A 22,679-nucleotide genomic window follows, 5' to 3' on the forward strand; every position below is an offset into this window, starting at 1 on the left:
GGTGGGTGTGGGGAGGACAGTCCTTCATTCTTCAGCAATCTTCATGTGGCATTTGTCTTACTCTGATTGTGCTTATCTAAACATCTGAGCTGCTTCTGAGATCTCAGAAGTGATTCAGTTCAGGACGTACCCTACTCTGATACGGCCTCATTAACGTTAAGAAAACCGTATTCCCAACAGGTTTACATTCAGGATCTTGGTAGCGTCAATTTCTTGCTTGTTGGTACCCTATCATGCTCCTTGGATCTGTCATGTTCCTCATGTGGCATCAGTCTTCCCCCATATGTGCATGTGTCTGTGTGTCTAACCTTTTGTAACTGATTAGCTTTAGAACCTGCCCTTACTAGAGTATGATCAAACTAACACAACAAAGAAAACCCTGTTCCCAAACAGGACCACATCCACAGGTACCGGGTTTAGTATTCCAACACATTTTGTTTGTTAAGTGCCATTGAGCTTGTTCCGACTCCTAACGGCCTTAGGAGTGGCTTCTGAGCAGTGGCTGGTGGGTTTGAACTGCTGACCTTTTAGTTAGCAGTCCATACTTATACTACAGCACCATCCCAGGACTCCTCACACATTTTAGAGGGACACAGTTTAATAATAACAGTCTTATTTCTGAAATACAGCAGGTAAATTAATATTTAAATACTATGTTGTACTTGTATAATGCTGTGTAACTAATTACCCCTTAGTAGCTTAGAGCCATTAATACAAGTCCTGGTATAGCACTGTAGGATAAGTACTGGACTGCTATCCACAAAGTCAGTAGTTCAAACCCACCAGTGGATCCTTGGTAACCCTATACAGGGTTGCTATGAGTTGGAACCAACTCAGTGTCACTTAGTAACAACAACAACAACACACAGCTCTGGAGTTAAGAATTGGGGCAGCTTAGCTGGATGGTTCTGACTCAGGTTTCCTCCTGAGGTTGTGGTTAAGATGTCACTAAGACTACCATCATCTGAAAGTTTGAGGCTGGAGGATCAACTCCAAAGTGGCTCACTCAGGTAAGTGCCTGACCACCCTTCACTGTTGCCATGTGAACTTCTCCATCAAGCTGCTTGCGTGTCCTCACCTCATGGCAACTGGCTTCCCCCAAGTAAGACAAGAGAACAAGATGAAACTATCATGTCTTCTGACCTCATCTTGGAGGTCACATTATCATTCAACAATATCCCATTCGTTACATAGGTCAACCTCAACCTGTTCGCTGTGGTTGGGGACTACAAAGGGATGGAACATCAGCAGGCAAGAAGCATTGAGCGCCATCTTGGAGGCTGGCTGAGTTCTTTTGGTTTAGGTCCTTTTATATGTGATTGATGTATTTGAAGAGCTTCAAAGTAACACCATGGAGCTACTTCTAAAAGCCCACTTTGAGCATTCTCTAAACTAAATGGCTTGGAAAGAATTGATGTGAGCCCAAAACAGACTTGAAACAGCTCAATTAGACGCTGAGCATCTGAGCCAACCACACAGAGAAGAGAGATTATGCAGCTGATAGACAAAGTTGGATAAGACAAGTTTGTTAAAGCATGCTTGTTGGTATTAGAAATATAACTACATTTGCTTCATCTGTTTCTTTGAGTTGTTGTTGGTGCTGTCCAGTTGGTTCCGATTAGTGCCATTAGGATGGCTAACAGAACAAAGCTTTGCTTGGTCCTGTGCCAGTCTCACCATCATTGATAACACGTGTCCATTGTCGCAGCCACTGTGTCAATCCGCCTCATTGAGGGTCTTCTTCTTCTTTTTTTTTTTTGCTGACCATCTACTTTACCAAGCATGGTGTCCTTCTCTAGTGATAGGTCCCTCTTGATGCGTCCAAAGTAAGGATGATAAGTCTTCTCATCCTCACTTCTTAAAAGCATCCTGGTTGTACTTATAAGACCGATGTGTTAGTTCTCTGGCAGTCCATGGTATGCATTCAATATTCTTGGTAGATATTACAATTCAGATGTGGTAATTCTTCAGTCTTTCCTTTTGCACTGTCCAGCTTTTAAATGCTTATGAAACAATTGAAAACACATAACTTGGGTCATATAAACCTTAGTTAGTGATACTTTGCTTCTTAAAATTTTAAAGAAATGTTTTGCCACAGATTTGCCCAATGGAAATCGTTGGATTAAACCCTTGGAATTTGATCTTGGGAAAGCCCAGGTAAATCTCATTTGATTGACTAGGGAGGACTCCCATATCTGAGAAAGGCACATGGAACGTCAGGTTGGAAAGATCTGGGTGGGATAGGAGATTGCTTGAGGGTGGGCAGCAGAGAGCTGGTGAGGTTCTTTGAAACAACTTCTGGGTCATTCTCTTTTCTGTCAAGGTGCAAGATCCTATGCAGAGATTCTACTGTCTTCCTTTCTCATTGCCCACAATCTCCATTTTCTTTGAGGCTGAGAATTGTGGCTCCTGCCTCAATCTCTTTACCCCCAGTCAATGGCTCATTTCAGATCTACAAATGGAATGGGAGGATATTACATGAATGAGTCAAATTTAGCTTCTATGTATTAGGTCCGAGTTATAGACTTAATGGCAAACTACCAAGCCTGTTAGCCCAAAACAGCCCACCTGTGCCAAAGTCAGATTTGTACACATCCAGCTGTTTGATAAATAGCCCAAAGAAGCAGATTTTTAGCTACTTTACAATATAAAAGGAGCTCTGGTAACATAGTGGTTAAAGTATTCTGCTGCTAACTGAAAGGTTGTGTTTGAACCCACCAATGGCTCAGTGGGCAGCAGATGTTGCAGTCTGCTTGTGTAAAGGCGGCCATCTTGGAAACCTTATGGGATAGATCCACTCTGTGCTGTACATTTGCTATGAATTGGAATTGACCTGATGGTAGTGAGTTTCGTGGATTCATTTCCAGTAGAAGAGCCAGCCTGTTTTCCACATCCCACGAGACTGCGCCCTAAATACTTGCTAAGCCTGGAGAAGATGAAGTCTTGTTACAGGAACCCCCTGTTGGATCTGTCCTTACGAGCTCTCTGACCCACAGACTCCCAGTCTGAAGACACACCATCCCTTTTCTTCCTGAGTTTTCATGTTTTCCTCCCTTTCTGGTGGTTCATGCACCACCAGCCTCTGAAGCCCTCCTGCTATGGGGACCACCTCCTGCATGCAGCTCTTTGTGTCTCCCCAATACATAGCTTGTTCATTGCTACCCTGCATAGGGTTTCCAAGGAGCAGCTGGTGAGCTTGAATCGCCAACCTTGAGGTTCAAACTGACTTGACAGTCCAGTGCATTAGCCCACAGTGCCACACCAGGACTCCAAGTATATACTGATCTGACCCCAGTAGTCAGAGTAACGAAAAGATCTTATCTAAACCACTCTGTGGATCTAGTTTTGTGTGCTTCACCCAAAGTACAGGCAGACCCCAGGTTACAAATGTCCAACTTAATGGGCAACTCCTGCTTTTACCCTCTGTTGTTGGTAGATGCTATCGAGTCCGTTCCAACTTGGAGACCGCAGGTACAACAGAAGGAAATACTGCCCAGTCCTGCGCCATCCTCACAACTGCTGTGTTCGAGCCCAGTGTTGCAGCCACCACCTCAATCCGTCTCACTGAGGGTCTTCTCTTTTTTGCTTCCCTTCTGCTGTACCAAGCATGATGTCCTTTTCCAGGGACTGGTCCCTCCTGATAACATGTCCACAGTATGTGAAATGAAGTCTTGCCATCCTTGCTTCTAAGGGCATCCTGGCTGTCATTCTTCTGAGATCGATTTCTTTGTTCTTATGGCAGTCCATGGTGGATTCAACGTTCTTCACCAACACCGTCATTCAAATGTGTGCATTCTTCTTCAGTCTCCCTTAATGTTATATTAACTTTCCCTCACTTTGAAATGATTGAAGCAACCCTTCGCTGGACTGCAAAGTCTATTTGAGCTGCAAGACTGGAGGTTCAAACTTCTGTTCCTGGGAAGCACTCACTACAAGTCACTCACTACAAGTCGGAACCAACTCGACAGCACTTAACAACAATCACCTTTAATGGATTTTCCTGGTGTGGCGCTGTAGGATAAGCACTGGACTGCAAACCACAAAGTTGGCAGCTCAAACCCATCAACTGCTCCTTGGAAGCCATATATATACACGGGGTCACTATGAGTTAGCACCAACTTGACAGCACTTAACAAGTCACCTTTACTATGCTGTTGTTAAATGCGGTCTAGTCACTTCTGATTCATAGCAACACTGTATAGGATTCCCAAGGAGTGGCTGGTGAGTTTGAGCTACTGACCTTGTGATTAACAGTCAAATGATTACTACAGTGCCACAACAGGACTCTCACCTTTACTACACAGGGTCACTATGAGTTAGAACCCACTCGATGAAACTTAACAATATAACATCACCTTCACTTGTAGAATGTGTGGCTTTTAAATCACTGAAAAGACTTTGAACTTTTTTGTGGACTAAAGTCAGACTAAAAAAGAACTCTGTGCACTGTTCTGACCTACCTACAAATTCTTAGACACAGGGGACTGTCTGTATATGTACAAATGTCTGAGTGAATAAACAGCTCTGAATGAGTAATCCAATGAGTCCATCCCATTACCTGCTTCCAGAGACTTCATTCTGTGCTGTGCCGTGGCCTCTGTTAACAAAGGATTCCTTGTCTGATAAGGACTCTGGGACGTGCAGGGCTGGCCAGAGCACCTGCATGTGCAAAACACTCATTCAACTTCTTCCCAACTGTAGTGAGAACTTCCAGTCAGTAGGAGAGGTCATTGACGTGTCTGACTGGTGGCAACCTCATGTGTGTAGAGAACTCCATAAGGTTTTCAAGGCTGTGACCTTGCAAAAGCAGATCATCAGGCCTGCCTTCTAAGGCACCTCAGGGTGGCTTTGAATCACCACCAAACTTTTCAGCTTGTAGTCAAATGCTTGATTGCTTTGTGCCACTCAGAGATTGTGATAATGACATGTTTATGGAGGGCCACTTATTCAGCAAAGGAAACCATCTCACATAGGTGATAGTTGAGAAATCCTGTGTTTGGTATAATGAAAGTAAACCTACATGTCTATAACATAAATATCCAAGAGGGGTAGGAAATTGTGTAATTTAAAATCACCCTGGGCAAAGTGAAAACTGGGGTTTTTCATTCAGGAATACTACAGCATCTATTTCCTAGTATGAATGAAGTCTTTGGTTGCATTCCACTGATGAAGGGATAACTCCCATTAGGGCCATGGGGTAGGGGTGAAGGAGGGGTGCTTGGTTGCTCACTCGAAGGCTGGAGGTTTGAGTTCACCCAGCGACACTGTAGAAGAAAGGTCTGGCTTCCTACTTTATAAAAAGTCCTATGAAGCACAGTTCTACCCTGACATGCACGGGGCAGACTCAGTGGCAGCTGGTAGCTGCGTTGAGAGCAGACAGAGCCTCTCATCAGAGCTCTTACCCAGAGCCTCATTCCTCTTCTTTGGCTCACAGGTAGCAGAGAACCTTTGTGAGAAGGAGAAGGTCTGTATTCTGCTGGAAGATCTCGGTGCGATTGATAAAATCGAGGCGCTGCAACTTCATGAGAACCATCATGTTAGCCAGGTAGCTTTGAACATCGTTGAGCACCACCTTTTGGAGGTAAGTGACTTGATTATAGAAAAGGGTGCTCACACCTTTTGGTAGTCTGATCAGCAGGTGATGACCTGTCCGGTACCTACCTAGCAGCTGGGAGGGCAGGTAGACCCACCCTCCAAACTTAGGCCTCCATTTCTCTCTACTCTGTTGTAGATGAGGCGTTGGGTGGTTCAGAGGGAGAATTCTCATCTTCTGCACAGGAGACTTGAGGTTGATTCCCACCCCATTTTGCCTTGGGTCGCTTACTGTAGGTTGAGGGGTCTACTCAACAGCAGTCATATTGTATGGGGTTTCCTTTGAGTAGCTGTTTCTGGAAGCTTCCTAGTCCCCAAGGAGCTTGTCTTGCTGCCTGTAGTTTAGAACTTCATTTTGCCCACCTGATTTGGAATGGCAGGAGTGAAAAAAGGAGCCAAGGAGAAGATCCGATGCCACAGCTGCCTTTACTCCCCTTCCCTGTCCCCCTAAAAAAGAAAAGGCAAACAGACAAGGGGGTGAATCTTTACAGGAGTCACTTGCTGCTGATCGTGCTATGGCAGTAATTTACTTATCTCTCTGAAAAGTCTGAGTTATGGAAAGACCTTATTGAAATCCCTGTGTTAATCTCCTGCTCCAATGCTTCACCCAGAGTACAGGAAGGGACTTCAAAAACTCATAGAAAAATTCCCTGCTTGAATGAATGCTAATCCTGGCTAACCCTGGATGGTTTGGGCTCTTTCTAGCATGCAGTGGTTTAGGGTAGGTTCCACCAACTGCATTTCTGTTTTCTATAGGAACAGGGCAAGGGAATAATGGTCTGATGGCTTTAAACCTTGTTCACTTGAGGAACACAAGCTCTGAGTTTGTAAGCAGCCTGGTAGTGGACACACAAGAGTCGGGGTTTGCTGATGCTCGGGGTAAACCCTAAATCGTTAGCAAAATCCAGAGCCAGAAACAGGTTGGTGGTTGCTACTAATTGGAGTCCTGGTGTGGCGCTGTGGATTAATGCGCCAGACTGCAAAGCCGTTTGAACTGCAAGGTCAGAGGTTCAAGCTCACCAGCGGCTCCTCAGAAACCCTATACAGGGTCACTATGAGTCAAAATCAACTTGAAAGCACTTCACAACAACAATCTTGGGTTGAAGTCCTGGTGTGGTGCTGTGGGTTAATGTGCTGGACCACAAGGTCGATTTGAACCACAGGGTCGGTGGTTCAAGCTCACTAGTCGCTCCTCAGAAACTCTGTACAGGATTGCTATGAGTCAGAACCGACTCAACGGCATTTAACAGCAACAACAATCTTGGGTTAAGAGGCTTAGTGTGGCCCTATAGGTTTAAACCACAAGGTTGGCTGTTGAAAACTCACCAGCCACTCCTTGGAGACCCTATACAGGGTTGCTGTGAGTTGGAACCGACTTGGCGGCACTTAACAACAATAATCGTGGGTTATTAAGGAGATTTATTGTTACAGTGGTTTAAGAGTTGGCTGATAACTGAAAACTTAGCAGTTCAAACCCACCAACCTTTCCAAGAGAAAAAGATGTGGCAGTAGGCTTCTAAAAAAAATTTGCAGCCTTGGAAACCCCATGGGGCAGTTCTACTCTGTCCTACATACAGGGTTGCTATGAGTTGGAATCAACTCGATGGCAGTGGATAATCTTAGTTTCCTGGGGGACAGTGACTGATTTAGTAGCAGAATTCTCTAATCCTTGCGGGTTCAATTCCTGACCAGTGCATCTCAAGCACAGCCCCCACCTATCTGTCAGCAGAAGCGTGTGCGTTGCTACGATGCTGAACAGGTTTCAGCGGAGCTTCCAGACTAAGACCAGGAAGAAAGGCCTGGTGATCTAGTTCTGAAAAATCAGTCACTTTCAGACCCTACGGACTTGGGTTCTACTGTAACACACATGGGGTCACTCTGAATTGACATCAACTGCCACTGCATTTTTAATCTTGATTTTTGGCCCAAGAGGATGCTGTCAAAGCATAGAAGATCCAGAATAACAATGAGCATCTGAGATTACTGGTCTCCAAGTCATAATTCCACCATCACTCAGTGTAAGGCTCATGTTTTCTGCCTCAAAACAAGCAAAGGGTTTTAGTTCTCACCTCCTCCAATCCCTCTTTGGAGAGAAGTTTGAGGCCAATTTAGAGCCAATTCTAATCCACAACAGAAGTGAAGGCATCAAACTGGGTCATTCACAGCCCTGAGAAACCTGGGGGTATAACAGTATCTCTTTTCTTCTGAAGGATGAGGATGGATCAATCCTTCCAGCCCTAGACCAGGAAGGCTATTTCTTTAAGCACGTAACCAAAAAACATTAAAGCCGCACGACTTCTAAGCCAGCCGCCAAACCCTAAACCTCTACTCGAAAGTGTCACAACTGTCTCTGTCTATCACAAGTGTGAAAATTTTTTTAACTTAATAAAGTTTCTGAAACTGACACTTTGGTTGCAAACATTCAGTTAAAATACTTGTGTTTCCCAGTCATGTACAATAAATCCTCTAAGAGCATCTGGTTTACCTTTAAGGATCTCAAATGATGTCTTTCAAATAGAGTACCATGACTTGGAGGTACAACATTGGTTCATGATGTTGTGGGGACCACGATAAGGTTTAACTTTCTTTCCTCTGGCAATGATTCTGATGACACGTTCTAAGATGATGGCCCACCAAGCACCACACCAGGACTACCCCATCCCTGGTAATCACTAATAAACTTTAGTCTGTTACATCCCTGGAGTCCTGGTGTGGCTCTGTAGGTTAATAAGCTGGGCTGCAAAGTCAATTTGAACTGTGAGGTCAGCGATTCAAGCTCACCAGCCACTCCTTGGAAGACCTATATAGAGTCGCTATGGGTCGGAACCGACTCAACGGCACCTAACATTACATCCCTAGGAGTATTGGTATGGTACTGCAGAATAAGCACTAAAGTGCCAACCACAAGGTTAGTGGTTCAAATCCACTAGCCGCAGTTTGAAAACCCTATACAGGATTGCTATGAGTCAGAACCAACTCGACAGTACTTAAAAATAATGATAACTGTTAAGTGCCGTCGAGTCAGTTCCAATTCATAGTGACCCTGTATAGGGTTTCCATGTGGCGGCTGGTGGGATTGAACTGCTGACTTTGTGGTTGGCACTCCAGAGCTTATCCTGTAGCATCACACCAGGAGTCTTCATTTACATCCCTGGCAACCACGAATGATTTCTGGTCGATTTCATGTAAGTGGAATCATACAGTACTGGTTCTTTCGCAACTGACTTATTTCACTCAGCATGTTTTCAAGGTTTATCTGTGTTGAAGTCTGTGTCAGGAATTCATTGCTGTTTATGGCTGAATAATATTCCATTGTATATATACACCACATTTTGTTTATCCATTTATGTGTTGATAAACATCTAGACCATGACTTTATTATGCAACTTTGTTTTCATAATTTAACTTGGATACAATTTATGTCCAGAATGTAAATCCTGATCTATCAAACAGATACCCTGCTTTTCCCACCCTCTGCTCCACATTGTCAGAGGTAGTATTTTCTTCTAGTCTTTGCTTTTATCATTTTAAACCACATACATTCAATGCATTTTAAAACATTAAACCCACAGAAGATACACACATTTTTATATACCTCCCTTCTCTTTTCCCATCAGACATAATTTTTGTTGGCTTGATGCTAGATTTTATAATGATTATATTAAGTTCTTTGCTGAACTATGGTTTCTTTTTGTTAGGTGCCATCAAGTTGGTTCCAACTCACAGCGACCCAATACACAATAGAACAAAACACTGTCCTGTCCTGTGCTATCCTCACAATTGTTAACACTCAGCCCATTGCTGCTGCCACTGTGTCAATCCATCTCCTTGGGGGTCTTCCTCTTTTTTGCTGACCCTCCATTTTACCAAGCTTGATGTCCTTCTCCAGGGACTGGCGCCTCCTGATACCATGTCTGAAGTATGACTTTTCTAACGCAGATTTGTTTGTTGTTCTGGTAGTCCGTGATATTTTAATATTCCTCAACACCGTAACTCAAATGCATCAATTCTTCTGTGGTCTTTCTGGTTCACTGTCCAACTTTCAGACACATATAAGGCAGTTGAAAATACCATGGCTTGGTCAGGTCCTCAAACTGACATCTTTTTTCTTCAGCACTTTAAAGAGACACTGTGCAGCAGATTTGCCTGATCTGTTATGTCATTTGATTTCTAGACTTCTTCTGTGAATATTGATTGTGAACCCAAGCAAAATGAAGTCTTTGACAACTTCAGTTTTTTCTCCATTTATCATGATCTTTTAATTGGTCCAGTTGTCAGGATTTTTTCCTTTGTGTTGAGATACAACGCATATAGAAGGCTGTGGTCTTTGATCTTCATCAATAATTTTAAGTCCTCTTCACTTTTAGCAAACAAAGTTGTGTCTTATGCATATCACGGGTTGTTAAGTGAATCTCCCTCCAATCCTGATGCCATGTTCTTGATATAAAACAGTTTCTTAGATTATTTGCTCAGCATACAGATGGAATAAATATGGTGAAAGGATACAACCCTGATGCACAGCTCTCCTGATTTTAAACCATTCAGCATCCCCTTGTTGTAGTCGAACAATTGCCTCTTGGTCTGTGTGCAGGTTTCTCACGAACACAATTATGTGTTCTGGAATACTCATACTTCTCAATGTTGTCCGTGATCCACACAGTTAAAAGCCTTTGTTGCATAGTCAATAAAACATCCTTCTGGTATTCTCTTCTTTCAGCCAAGATCCATCTGACATCGGCAATAACATTCCTCGTTCCACATCCTCTTTTAAATCTGGCTTGAACCTCTGGAGGTTCTCTGTCAATGTATGGTTGCAGCTGTTTTGGGATTACCTTTAGTAAAACTTTACTCGTATGGGATATCAATGATACTGTCTGATGATTATCGCTTTCTGTTAGGTAACCTCTCTTTGGAATGGGAACACACATGGATCTCTTCAGTCAGTTGTCCAGGTAGTTGTCTTCCAAATTTCTTGGCATAGATGAGTGAGTGCCTCCAGTGCCACATAAGTTTGTTGAAAGGTTTGAATTTTTATTCCATCAATTCCCAGTGCCTTGTTCTTTGCTAATGACTTCAATGCACCTTGGAATTCTTCCTTCAGGATCATTGGCTTTTGGTCATATGTTAACTCTTGAGAAAGGTTGAACATTGATGATTTCTTTTTGGTACAGTGATTCTGTATTCCTTCCACCTTCTTTTGATGCTTTCTGCATCATTCAATATTTTGCCCAGAGAATCCTTCAATATCACACGTTGAGGTCTGAATTTTGTCTTCATTTCTCTCAGCTTGAGAATGTTGAGCCTGTTCTTCCCTTTGGGTTTTTACAATATTTGACTTGGTCTTTTAGAGCTGACCTTTGAAATTTTCTGTGCTTCCTCCCTTCTTCTATTTGCTTTAGCATCTCTTTACTGGAGAGCAAGTTTCAGAGTCTCTTCTGATACCATTTTGGTCTTTTCCTTTTTTCTTGTCTTCTTAATGACCTTTTGCTTTCTTTCTTTGTGATCTTGATGTCATTCCACAACTCTTCTGGCCTTCCGTCTTTAGTATCTAATGCATCAAAATCTGTTCTTCAGATCTCTAAATTCAGGTGGGATATATTCAAATTCATAGTTTGGTTCTTGTGGGTTTGTTTTCATTTTCTTCAGTTTCAGCCTAAATTTGCATATGAGCAATTGATGATATGTTCCACAGTCTGCCCCTTGGCTTGTTTTGACTGATGATATGGAGCTTTTCTATTGTCTCTTCCCACAGATGTAGTCAATTTGATTTCTTTGTATTCCATCTGGCGAAGTCCATATGTACAGCTGTTTTTTATGTTGTTTAAAAAAGGTATTCTCAATGAAGTCATTGGTCTTGAAAAATTCTATCATGCGATCTCCAGCATCATTTCTATCAACAAGGCCATATTTCCAACTACTAATTCTTCCTCTTTGTTTCCAACCTTTGCATTCCAATCACCAGTAATTATGAATATGTCTTGATTACATGTTTGATCAATTTTAGACTGAAGAAGTTGGTAGACTTCTTCAATTTGCATCATCGTTGGCTTTAGTGGTTGGTGTGCAAATTTGAATAACTATGGTATTAACTGTTCTTCCTTGTAGGCATATGGATATTATCTTATCACAGACAGTGTTGTACTTCATGACTGATCTTGATAAGTTCTTTTTGATGATGAATACAACATGATTCCTCTTCAATTTGTCATTCCTTGCATAGTTAAAACCATGTGAATGTCAGAATCAAAATGGCTATCATCAGTCCATTTCAGTTCACTAATGCCTAGGATCTCATTGCTGATGCATTGCATTTCATTTGTGACAACTTCAGTTTTTCTAGATTCATACTTCATGCATTCCATGTTCTGATTATTAATGGATGTTTACAACTATTTCTCCTTATTTTGAGTTGTACCCCATAAGCAAATGAAGGTCACCGAAGCTTTACTCCATTTGCATCATCACGGTCAACACTACTTTGAGGAGGCAGCTCTTCCCCAGTAGCATTTGGATTATCTTCCAAACTGAGGGGCTCATCTTCTGGCACTGTATCTGAAAATATTCTGGTGCTCATCAATCTGTTTAATCTTCTGGTACTATATCTAACAATGTCTTACTGTTATTCATAAGGTTTTCAATGGCTAAATATTCAGATATAATGTGCCTCTTTTCCTAGTCTGTCTCAGTTTGGAAGTTCACCTGTCAACCATGGGTGACTGTGTTGGGTTTTAAAATGTCAGTGATACACTTTCTAGCATCACAGCAACATACAAGCCACCACAGTACAGCAAACTGACAGATGAGTGATGGATGATTTCCTTAGCATTCATAGATATTTTACTGTTAGCATAATTTTCCTTGAACTTGCCTCCCTAAACACTCTGCTATACAAGTTAATCTCCTCCTGAATGTGTCCAAATGGATTAGTATCTTCTAACAGTTCATGGTACTTTAAAAATATCAATGGACTTGTATCAGTGTATTTGTCTTGTGTGAATGCACTTGTATCTATATACTTGGCATACCTACCCTGAAACCTCCATCCTCCTGCTCTGGCCTGGGCTAGTTGCCCCTTACTTGTGGCACATGTGGTCATCCTAGGTTTTTCTTTTACCATTGTCCCGATGATTCTTTTCACTTGGGTTGGCTTCCTTGTCTTCTAGATCCTATACCTTCCTTGTGCTTTCTCCTTTTAATAGTATATATCCTCCAGCAACTTCTAAGAGAGAAGGGTGCATGGAAGGTTAAGTTTCAGACACTACACATCTGAAAATAATCTGTTTTGATTCTGGTTGATAATCCAGTTGAGTATAGAATTCTAGACTAGAACGTATTAACTTCAGAATATTGTGAAATTAATACCTTCTATTGTCTGAGATTGTACAGTGTTTGGCTTAAAGACTCGACCCTGATTATTAACTATTTGCATATAACTCCCTATCTCCCCACACTACTGTCTAAAGTTTGTAGATCTTGCTTCCAAGGTTCTAAAACATTCTGAGGTACCTTGATAAAAATTTATTTTTTATACATCTAAATCCTGAGTTCCAGATAGACTTTGCAATCTAGAATCATATCTTTCAGCACTGAAAAGAATTTGTATATACACTGAAATGCAAAGTTATTTGAACCACAAGGTTGGCAGTTCAAGCTCACCAGTTGCTCCTTAGAAACCCTATACAGGGTCACTATAGATCAGAACCAACTCGACAGCACTTAACAACATCAAAAACATTATCTGTAGATATGGAGTCCTGGTGTGGCACCGGAGGGTAAGCACTTGACCTCAAGGTCAGTTTGAACTGCAAGGTTAGCAGTTCAAATACACCAGCTGCTCCTGGGAACCCTATACAGAGTCGCCATGAGTCAGAACCAACTCAATAGCACCTAACGACACACACATATATGTGCACATACATATTCTTGCCTCTGTCTACCCCAATTTTTTTTCATTCCTAGAACTTCAGTTATTAACATTTCTGAAACTGTCTCTTTCGCTCCCATTTTCCATCTTTGCCTTTTTTTTCTTGTCTCTTTCGCTCCCATTTTCCATCTTTGCCTTTTTTTGAGATATTTCTTTAAGGCTGCATTATTCAGATTCAGTAAATACAGGCAGACCTTGGAGATACTGTGGGCTTGGTTCCAGACCACCACAGCCAAGCAAATATAATCAAGTCACACAGAGTTTTTGTTTTCCTAGTATAGAGACCTGGTGTGACACTGAAGAGTAAGTACTGGAACCCGAGGTCAGCAGTTCAAACTCACCAGCTGCTCCTCGGAAACTCTATGCAGGGTTGTTACGAGTTGGAAATGACTCAACAGCACTGAACAGCAACAAGAAGTATATATAGAAGTTACATTTATACTATCCTGTAGTCTGTTAAGTGTGCAACAACAGCATTATGTAGAAGTTAGAAATATTGTGAAAATGACCAAACCATGACTCAGGCACAAAGTGAGCATATGCTATTGGAAAAATGATACCAATACTTGATCAATGCAGAATTGCCACAAATCTTCAATGTGTTAAGAAAACCACAGTAAATCAAAGAACAATATGATGAAATATGCCTGTAAAGTACCCTTAGCTGTCACTGTCACCAAGTCCAGCGTCCCAGAGAACCTCCACATGTCCAGGCTAGGGGTGGATAATTCAGTACAGTTGAGTTTCCAGTTCATTAATGGGGAGTCTGGGATAGGAAGCAAACTGACCTCCCGTTCTGGGTGTGCTATAAAGTAGATGGTAGTAGACCCATTATAAAAAGGAGGAGGCAAATGAGTGTTGAAGTCAGACATTGAGTAATGGTGGAGCTTTGCTCGTTTGGTCTGAATGAGAGAGTGTGTACGTGTGTGTATGGGGAAGCGAATGGGTGGATTCTGCTCTGTAGGGGACATTTCCATTCCATTTCTTGCAGATCACTCAGAGGGCCAACTCTGACCATTCTCTTGAGGGTCAGCTGGGGAAATGGTAAAAAAAAAGTAGTAGTCTTCCACTTCAATCAAGACTCTGTGGAAGGAAGGATCCATGCATGGGTATTTGCACCTCGGTGATTTCAGGCAAAAATGTGACAAGCAAATCTTAAAAGAGATGTTGGTTCCTGCCTTCAAGGGATTTACTTTCTTATGGAGGAAAGAGACAATAAACTAATATAAACTAAGTCGAGTGCTGTGCAGGAAAATACAGCAAAATAAGTTGGGGGGGAGAGAATGACAGGGATGCTATTTGAGAAATGGGGTTCTACCCAGAGAAATACAAACATTTTCTCTCTCTACCATTTGCTGTTAGGTTGTCTCCAACTCCTAGTATCCCCAGTGATGCGCTCCATAGGGTTTTTCAATAACGAATTTTTCAGAATTAGATTACCAACCTTTCTTCTAAGGTGGACTTGAACCTGGAGCCTTTCAGTTAGCAACTGTTAACTGTTTATACTACTCACGTACAAAATGACAAATACTGTATGTGTTTCCCTTATAGGAAACATCTGTTGTTAGAGGTTGGTAAGTGGGTTCTGACTCCTAGAAACCATGTATATCAACAGAAGGAAACACTGCCCAATCCATCCTCACAATTGTTTGAGAAGAAATATCTAGAATAGTCAAATTTATAGATGCAGAAAGTAGACAAGAGATTACCAGGAGTTGGAGGCAGGGAAAATGGGAAGTTATTGCTTACGGTACAATTTCTGTATGGGGTAATGGAAAAGTTTTGGAAACAAAATGTTGATAGTTGAAAACAAAAATCATGTCCAAAATGTGTTAACTCACCCTTGGTTCTCTAGAGAGGCAAACCCAATGAAGTTTATGAATATATATGTAGAGAGAAATGTATCTCAAGGAAACGGCTCACAAAGTTGTAACGATTGGCAAGGCCCATGTCAGTGGGTCAGACGTTAGGCTGGAGGCTTAGTCTGACTCATGTAGCTGTAGGGACTGATGAATCCAAGATCGGCAGGCAATATGACAGGCACAAGTCCAAAGAACCAAGATCAGATGATGGCGCCAGATGCAGATCTAGAGAGCAAAAAGCCAAAGAGCTTTGCCACAATGTCTATATGTATTGAATGCAAGCCAACATCTCAAGCAATTAATTGATTGGTTGCTTATATTGATCGGAAGTGCTATCTTGTCGGTTCTGACTCATAGTGACCTTGAGAAGCTGGTGAGTTTAAACCACTGACCTTGCAGTTCAAACCATCCTTGCAGTCCAGTACTTTATTCTGCATTGCCACACCACGATTACAAACAAAGCCTCATCTTTCTACCACAGAACAACTGGTAGATTCAAACTGCTGATGTTACAGTTAACAGCCCAACTCACAATTCACTACGTTATCAAGGGCTCCTTTGGTTAGGTGCCATCAAATTGGTTCTAACTCATAGTGACTTTATGCACATCAGTATGAAACACTGCCTAGTCCTGTGCCATCTTCACAATCGTTAAGCTTGAGCCCATTGCTACTGTCACTGTGCCAATCCATATAGTTGGGGGTCTTCCACTTTTTCACTGACTTCTCTGCTTGACCAAGCATGATATCCTTCTTCAGGGACTGGTCCCTCCTGATAATATGTCCCAAGAGAGAGATTTCAAAGTCTCACCATCTTCTCTTCAAAGGACGTTCTGGTTGTATTCTTCCAATACAGATTTGTTTGTTCTTTTAGCAGTCCCTGACGCTTTATAAAATGATTCCCCAACACTGTAACTCAAGCACATCTATTTTTCTATGGTCTTTCTTATTCACAGTGGCTGCTCATAGTAGATCTTGTTATGAAAGTGATTGTATTATATCAAATCTCATCTTGGGGATGCTTACTTCATTATGTAACTGCCAAACCAGAGACTCAAGGCCCAGCCAAGTTGACAAAAACCCATAACCATCACAAGTGTTCTTTGGGTCATCAAGAAGTGGGGAGAAAAAAATAAAGAGATACAGATGCCCATTCAAAACACAAACTTCTCAGTGGTGACAGCAAATCTCTGATTGAGTGGACACTGGGCCTTCTGATCTGTGTCTCTATCTCCTTCTGGGGTGACTAAGCTAAGGTCTGTTTTGATGGGACCTGAAAGATGTTCATCCTCCCACACAAGTAGAGGAGATCTTGGAGACACCTTTCCATTCCCTCTTTCATCAGCTCAGGAAATCCTAGTGTGACACATTGATGCTTAGCCAGACAGAAACTCATTTCCAAGCTCTGAACCCACTGCCTTTGAGTCAATTCTGACTCACGGTGACCCAATAGGATAGAATAGAAGTGGTTCCCAAGGCTGTCTTTAAGTGAGTAGAGAGCTAGTGGGTTCGAACTGCTGACCTTTGTGTTAGCCTCCCACCACTTAACTCACTGTGATACCACAGCTTCTTCCCAAGGACTGAGTTCAAAAGGAAGAGTTGCAAGAGATTTCTTCACTCCAGTGGCAGGGTTGTAGGGACTGTGGGGTGGGCCCCCTGGATATGTTCAGAGGCTACCTACTTGCTTTTCCATATCTATTTTGGGTGCTGCTGGCTCTCCCAGACTCATCTGATAAATTCTCTTTTTAAGTAGCCAGTTTAAAGTTGCTAACACCCAGAGAATCTTAGCTAATGCATGTAAAAATGAAAAATTAAACCGTAACCCTGTTATTATTTAAATCTAAAGAAAAAATCGATCAAATATCATTCTGTCAAGGTTGAAAAGATCATATGAAATGTGAACTTTTAAAATTGAAAATATGTCACAATTTTGGGGAAAAGAAAACAACCCACAATCCTACCACTTCAACACAACTACTGTTTGCAGTTTCCTTTCCAACTGGAGTCTTATACACATTTCTGGAAATACCCCTGGAGAAGAAAAAAAATTAAAGCTGGAACCCAGTTGAGATTAGTCATTGCTGTTCAAATGCTCAAGAACGCTGGCTGTCTGCCTCTTTTATGCCCCCTTCTTAACTGAATACTTAAATTGCATAACAAAGGAGCATTTGTAGTTTGAAATACTGATATCAACTTGTCTAGCAAGGTTTAAAAGAAAGAGCTATTTGCCTTTTGTTCATGGTTTGAGTGGAAAGAGATGGTGTTAATTACCGGCTGGCTGGGTGCCCACGTGTCAGCCTGACTGGCAAAGCAACAGAGGAAGGAAGGAAGAAATGACTGGACATTTGTGGTGTGAAAGCTGAACTTGAACTGCTCTAACCTTGCATTTACCCACAGTGTGTCATGTGCCATAAAGGAAATGCAATTCTCTGAATGAGCCATCAACAATACATCATTAAGAAATTTTGTTTTATTGTAGTAAAAACACGGACAACACAACATTTGCCAATTCACCTTTTTTTACGAGGACCAATTCGGTGACGCTGGTATCATTCATTATTTCTACAGTCATCACGACTACTTGTTAAAAAATTCCCACCACCGTTCATCGAATTCAATCCCTTCTCAGCCAAGACTTCTTTCCCTTCCTTCTACCTCTTGTAACCATTAATAAATTTTGGTGTCTACATTTACCTGGAGTCCTGGTGTGGTGCTATGAGTTAATGGAAGGTTGGTTTGTACTGCAAGGTCAGCAGTTCAAGCTCACCAGCGGCTCCTCAGAAATCTATACAGGGTTGCTGTGAGTCGAAAACTACCCAACAGCACTTAACAACAGGATGCATTTCCCTATTTTATGTAAGTTAAGTGCCAGTGAGTCTATTACGACTCAAAGCAACCCTGTATATGTTTTCCAAGGAGCAGCTGGTGGGTTTGAACCACTGATCTTTCAGTTAGCAGTCCAGTGCCTATCCTCCAGCACCACACCAGGACTCCTACAATATGTCTCCTACTGACTTTTTTTTTGTCCTTTTGTGACTGACTGATGTCACTCAATAGGTCAAGATTCATCCAGGCTGTAACTTGTATCAGAACTTTTTGTCTCTTTATGGCAGTGATAGTCCATCGTATGGGTCACATTTTGTTTATCCAGCCATCTGTTAGTGGACACTTCGTATCTTTCCATCTTTTGACTATTGTAAACAGTGCTGCAATGAACATTGATGTACAAGTTTTTGTTCCTGCTTCAATGCCTTTGGGTCTATATGCCTCGGGTTGGTATTGCTGTATCATATGGCCACTCTATAAGCAGCTGTTTTTGCATTCCCACCAGCAGTGGATGATGGGAATGTAAAAACATCCACATCTTCCCAAATACCTAGTGTTACTTCCAAGGAGTGAAATAGCTAGGTCATCTATCAGCTGTTGTTATTATTAATATAATTTCTTTAACTGTAGATGTATGTACTCTAATTTTTAATTAGATAGATTGGCACAGTGGCAGCAACAATGGGCTCAAGCGTAGCAATGATTGTGATGTTGGCACAGGACCAGGTAGTGTTTCGTTCTGTTGTGTATAAGGTTGTTAGGAGTCTGTACTGATTCAACAGCACCTAACATCAATTTTTTTCAAATTATTGTTAACAATGGAATCATAAGCTTTCTGAAAACATATCAGCTCTCATGAGTTAGTATAAACCACCTCCCTCAGACCACTGAATAGGATCCCTACAGTTCAAATGTTTTGGCCTTGATTTCAGTCACCACAGCAATTGATCATATGCTACCTCAAAATGGTTGAACATCGACCATTCCTTTTTGGTGCAGTGACTCTGTGTATTCCTTCCATCTTCTTTTGATGCTTTCTGCATCATTCAATATTTTGCCCACAGAATCCTCCAATATTTCAAAGCCAGGCTTGAATTTTTTTCTTCAATTCCTTCAACTTGAGAAATGCTGAACGTGTTCTTCCCTTTTGGTTTTCTAACTCCAAGTCTTTGCACATTTCATTATGTTTGACTTCATCATCTCTAGCTGTCTTTTGAAAATTTCCATTTTCTGTTCAGCTCTTTTTCCTCTTCATTTCTTCCATTTGCTTTATCACCTCTACACAGAAGAGCAAACTTCAGAGTCTCTTCTGACATCTATTTTGGTCTTTCCTTTTTTCCTTGTCTACTTAATGACCGTTTGCTTTCTTCCTGTATGATGTACTTAATAGCATCCCACAACTCTTCTTGTCTTCGGTCTTTAGGTCATCAATGTAGACATCATTTATTCAAGAGAAACAGCTAATGTCCATAAGGATAATGAACTTTGTGACGTTTTACCTTACACACTACGTTGAATAGTATTCTTTGTTGTTGTTGTTAGGTGCCATCGAGTCGGAACCAACCCATAGTGACTTTATGCACAGCAAAACAAAACACTGCCCAATCCTGGGCCAACCTCACTACTGTTGCCACGCTTAAATCCATCAATGCTGCCATTTGGCCAGTCCAGCTCATTGGGGGCCTTCCTCTTTTTCTCTGACCCTCCACCTTACCAAACATGATATCCATCTCCACTGACTGGTCCCTCCTGACCATATGTCCGAAGTAGGAGAGATGAAGTTTCGCCATCTTAGCCTCCAAGGAGCTCTATGTTTGCCATCAAATTCATATCCTTCCCAGAACTTTAGAATGTGACTTTATTTGGAAATAGCGTCATTGGAAACATCATCAGTTAAGATGAGGTCAGGAACAGGTGGACCCTTACTCAAAGAGGAGAAGAGACAGACACAAGAATGCCATGTGACATGGAGGTGGAGATTGAAGGGATGGACGTGTCTGTGAGAAACAGCAAGGACCTCCAGTAACACCAGAAACGTACAGCGCAGAATCTCCTTAGAGCCTCAGAAAAACCATGGCCACATGGACACCTTGAGTTTGGACTCCAAAACTGTAGGAGCATAAATCTCTATTTTTCCAACTCACCCAATCTGTGGTAATTTTTTATGTCAGTCCTAAAATTTTAGAATGCTCTCATCCTGTCCTCGACTTCCCTAATCATTGGTAGCCTTGGAAATAACAGACTACATTTGGAGTACAGGAAGAAGTAGAACAAAACTGGAGTTGCCTCAGAGCTGCATTCCTGGAGAACAGTCATTCATTGACATTTCTGGTGGTTCCCTGGAGGACCCCATATCAAAGATTTATCTTTATTTGACCTGACTCAGTGCTGCCTGGTTCTCAAAGCTTCTCTCCGGGGGGACACATCTGTCAGAACCATTTATAGGCAAGTGTTTTCATGCTGCTACTGCTTGAGTCAGTAGATGACAGCTGGGACAAACAGTAGACTATCCAAAAAAGCCCAAAAGGAAGATGAATAGTGGGAGTTCACAAGGACTTTGAAACGCTCAGATACATTCCTTAGAATCTGGAAGTCCATACTCATGTGTAGGGCTGTACTCATGCTGAAGAAGGACCTGAGAAGTCCTTAGACCCTCACGTCTGGCTAACTTGAGGCTTTGAGCAAGCAGGAAATTGAGTTGTCAACAGCTGACTAAGTGTTGAAGGTGTCCCTCTGCAAAGACTGGAAGACTTTTGGGTTCCAAAATTTAAGGAGATGTCTGTCCAATCATTAGTTGACCACAAGTTACCTCAGCAGAGACTTCAGTAGTTGTTGTTAGGTGCCATTGAGTTAGTACCAACTCATGGAGACGTTATGCACAATGGAACAAAACACTGCCCGGTCCTGTGCCAACCTCACCATCATTGCTACTCTTGAGCCCATTGCTGCTGCCTCTGTGCCAATCCATCTTGTTGGGGGTCTTCCTCTTTTTCTCTGACCCTCTACTTTACCAAACATATTATCCAGGCACTGGTCCCTCCTGATAATATATCTGAAGTACAAGAGACGAAGTCTGACCATTCTGGCTTCCAAGGAGCATTCTGGCTCTACTTCTTCCAACATGTTCTTTTGGTAGTCCATGGCACTTTTAATATTCTCCTCCAACACTATAATTCAGTAGCCACATAGAAAGAATACAGCCTTTACAGAATTAGTTCAGATGTGTCAAAAAACCAAGATGTCAGAGTCCAGTTGAAATTAAAAGTAAAGAGATTTTATTGAGAGGTATGGCAGTTAGCAAATTGGGAATCACAAGATGCACATGCAGACACAACTGGCTAAAGTGCCTCCATCTTCTACGGAAACAGGTTGTCAGTTCTAACCTTAGTTTGTACTTTATTTTAGGTTAATCAGTAGCTAACTTCTACCCAAGAGGCTGTTAAAAGAATAAAGAAGTTCCTGAAAATCCTGGAAGAGACCACCACAAGCTGAAATAAGAAGAAATAATAAAGAAGTTCTTGCAAGTCCTCAAGCCTTCACACCATGCCCAAAATCCCCATTAAATCCTCTTTCTCCTTCCTCCTCAGTGTGAAAAATGCTGGGTACTGCCTCAGCCCCTCTTAAGCACTAGCGGATCAATATAAACCCCTGACTTGGACCTTACCTCAATGGAACTCCAGAGAGAGAACTGGGGCGGACCGCCTTATCCCATATAAGGTTGCCAATGGGTTATCATGAGTGTTTACCACCAAATGCTCCAGAAATCCAGTCTGTACTCATTTCAGTGAGAGAAAGAAGCCTGTTTATTTGATTTTGCAAAATCGGGCATCAGACTCAGCAGACATGGGCAGACGCAAGTCATGGCCAGCTTGCAGACAGTTTTATTCCTCTGTCTTAGAAAAAGTCCCTTCTCCAGTTCCTCTTTATTGGGTATTATGGAGTTTACAATCTCCCCCTGAATGTCAAAGTCATCTACTAGTCCTTACTGGGATCAGGATCATTATTCATTTAAAGTTTTCTCCCCTCCCTGTGAACTTCTAATATTTCCTTGATGGGTGTATTCATACTTAAAAAATTCTAACTGGTCAAACTAGTCTCTTCCTCTCCCCTGAGCTCCTTTTGTTATGCTAGCCTGCTACCACCCCCCACCCCCTCACTGCCACTCTCCCACCCCTAGATTCTCCTTAGTCCTGAAGATGATTAACCCAAGAGTTATTTCTCACACCAGGGAGGCAGTCTAAGTGGCCCCTCTGCAGACATTAAATCTTGCTCACTTTACCATACCCCTGTGGCACTGTATGGTAAGCATTGGACTACTGACCACAAGGTTAGTGGTTCAAAGCCACCAGCCACTTTTTGGAAACTGACTTGACGGAGCTTAAGAACAATATCTCCAAGTAATTGGCTTTCCTGAAGCAGCCAACAGAGCCGCCATTTTGTGGTATCATGGAGAATTCTGAGCCAAGCCATCCAAGG

At 42.0% G+C, this 22,679-nt stretch overlaps 1 protein-coding gene across 1 annotated transcript in view; it reads left to right on the forward strand.

Moving 5' to 3' along the window:
* The window catches only part of KPNA7 (karyopherin alpha 7 (importin alpha 8)), a 48,032-nt gene extending 25,625 nt beyond the window's left edge, over positions 1-22,407 (forward strand). Inside the window, exons 9-10 of the mRNA XM_006859856.1 lie at positions 5,435-5,581; positions 22,381-22,407. Of these exons, the coding sequence (XP_006859918.1) occupies positions 5,435-5,581; positions 22,381-22,407 (174 nt within the window). The remainder of the gene's footprint in view (positions 1-5,434; positions 5,582-22,380) is intronic.
* The last annotated feature ends 272 nt before the right edge of the window (positions 22,408-22,679 follow it).

This window comes from Chrysochloris asiatica, unplaced genomic scaffold, assembly GCF_000296735.1.
Source record: "Chrysochloris asiatica unplaced genomic scaffold, ChrAsi1.0 scaffold00034, whole genome shotgun sequence".
In the NCBI taxonomy this organism is placed as follows: Eukaryota; Metazoa; Chordata; class Mammalia; order Afrosoricida; family Chrysochloridae; genus Chrysochloris; species Chrysochloris asiatica.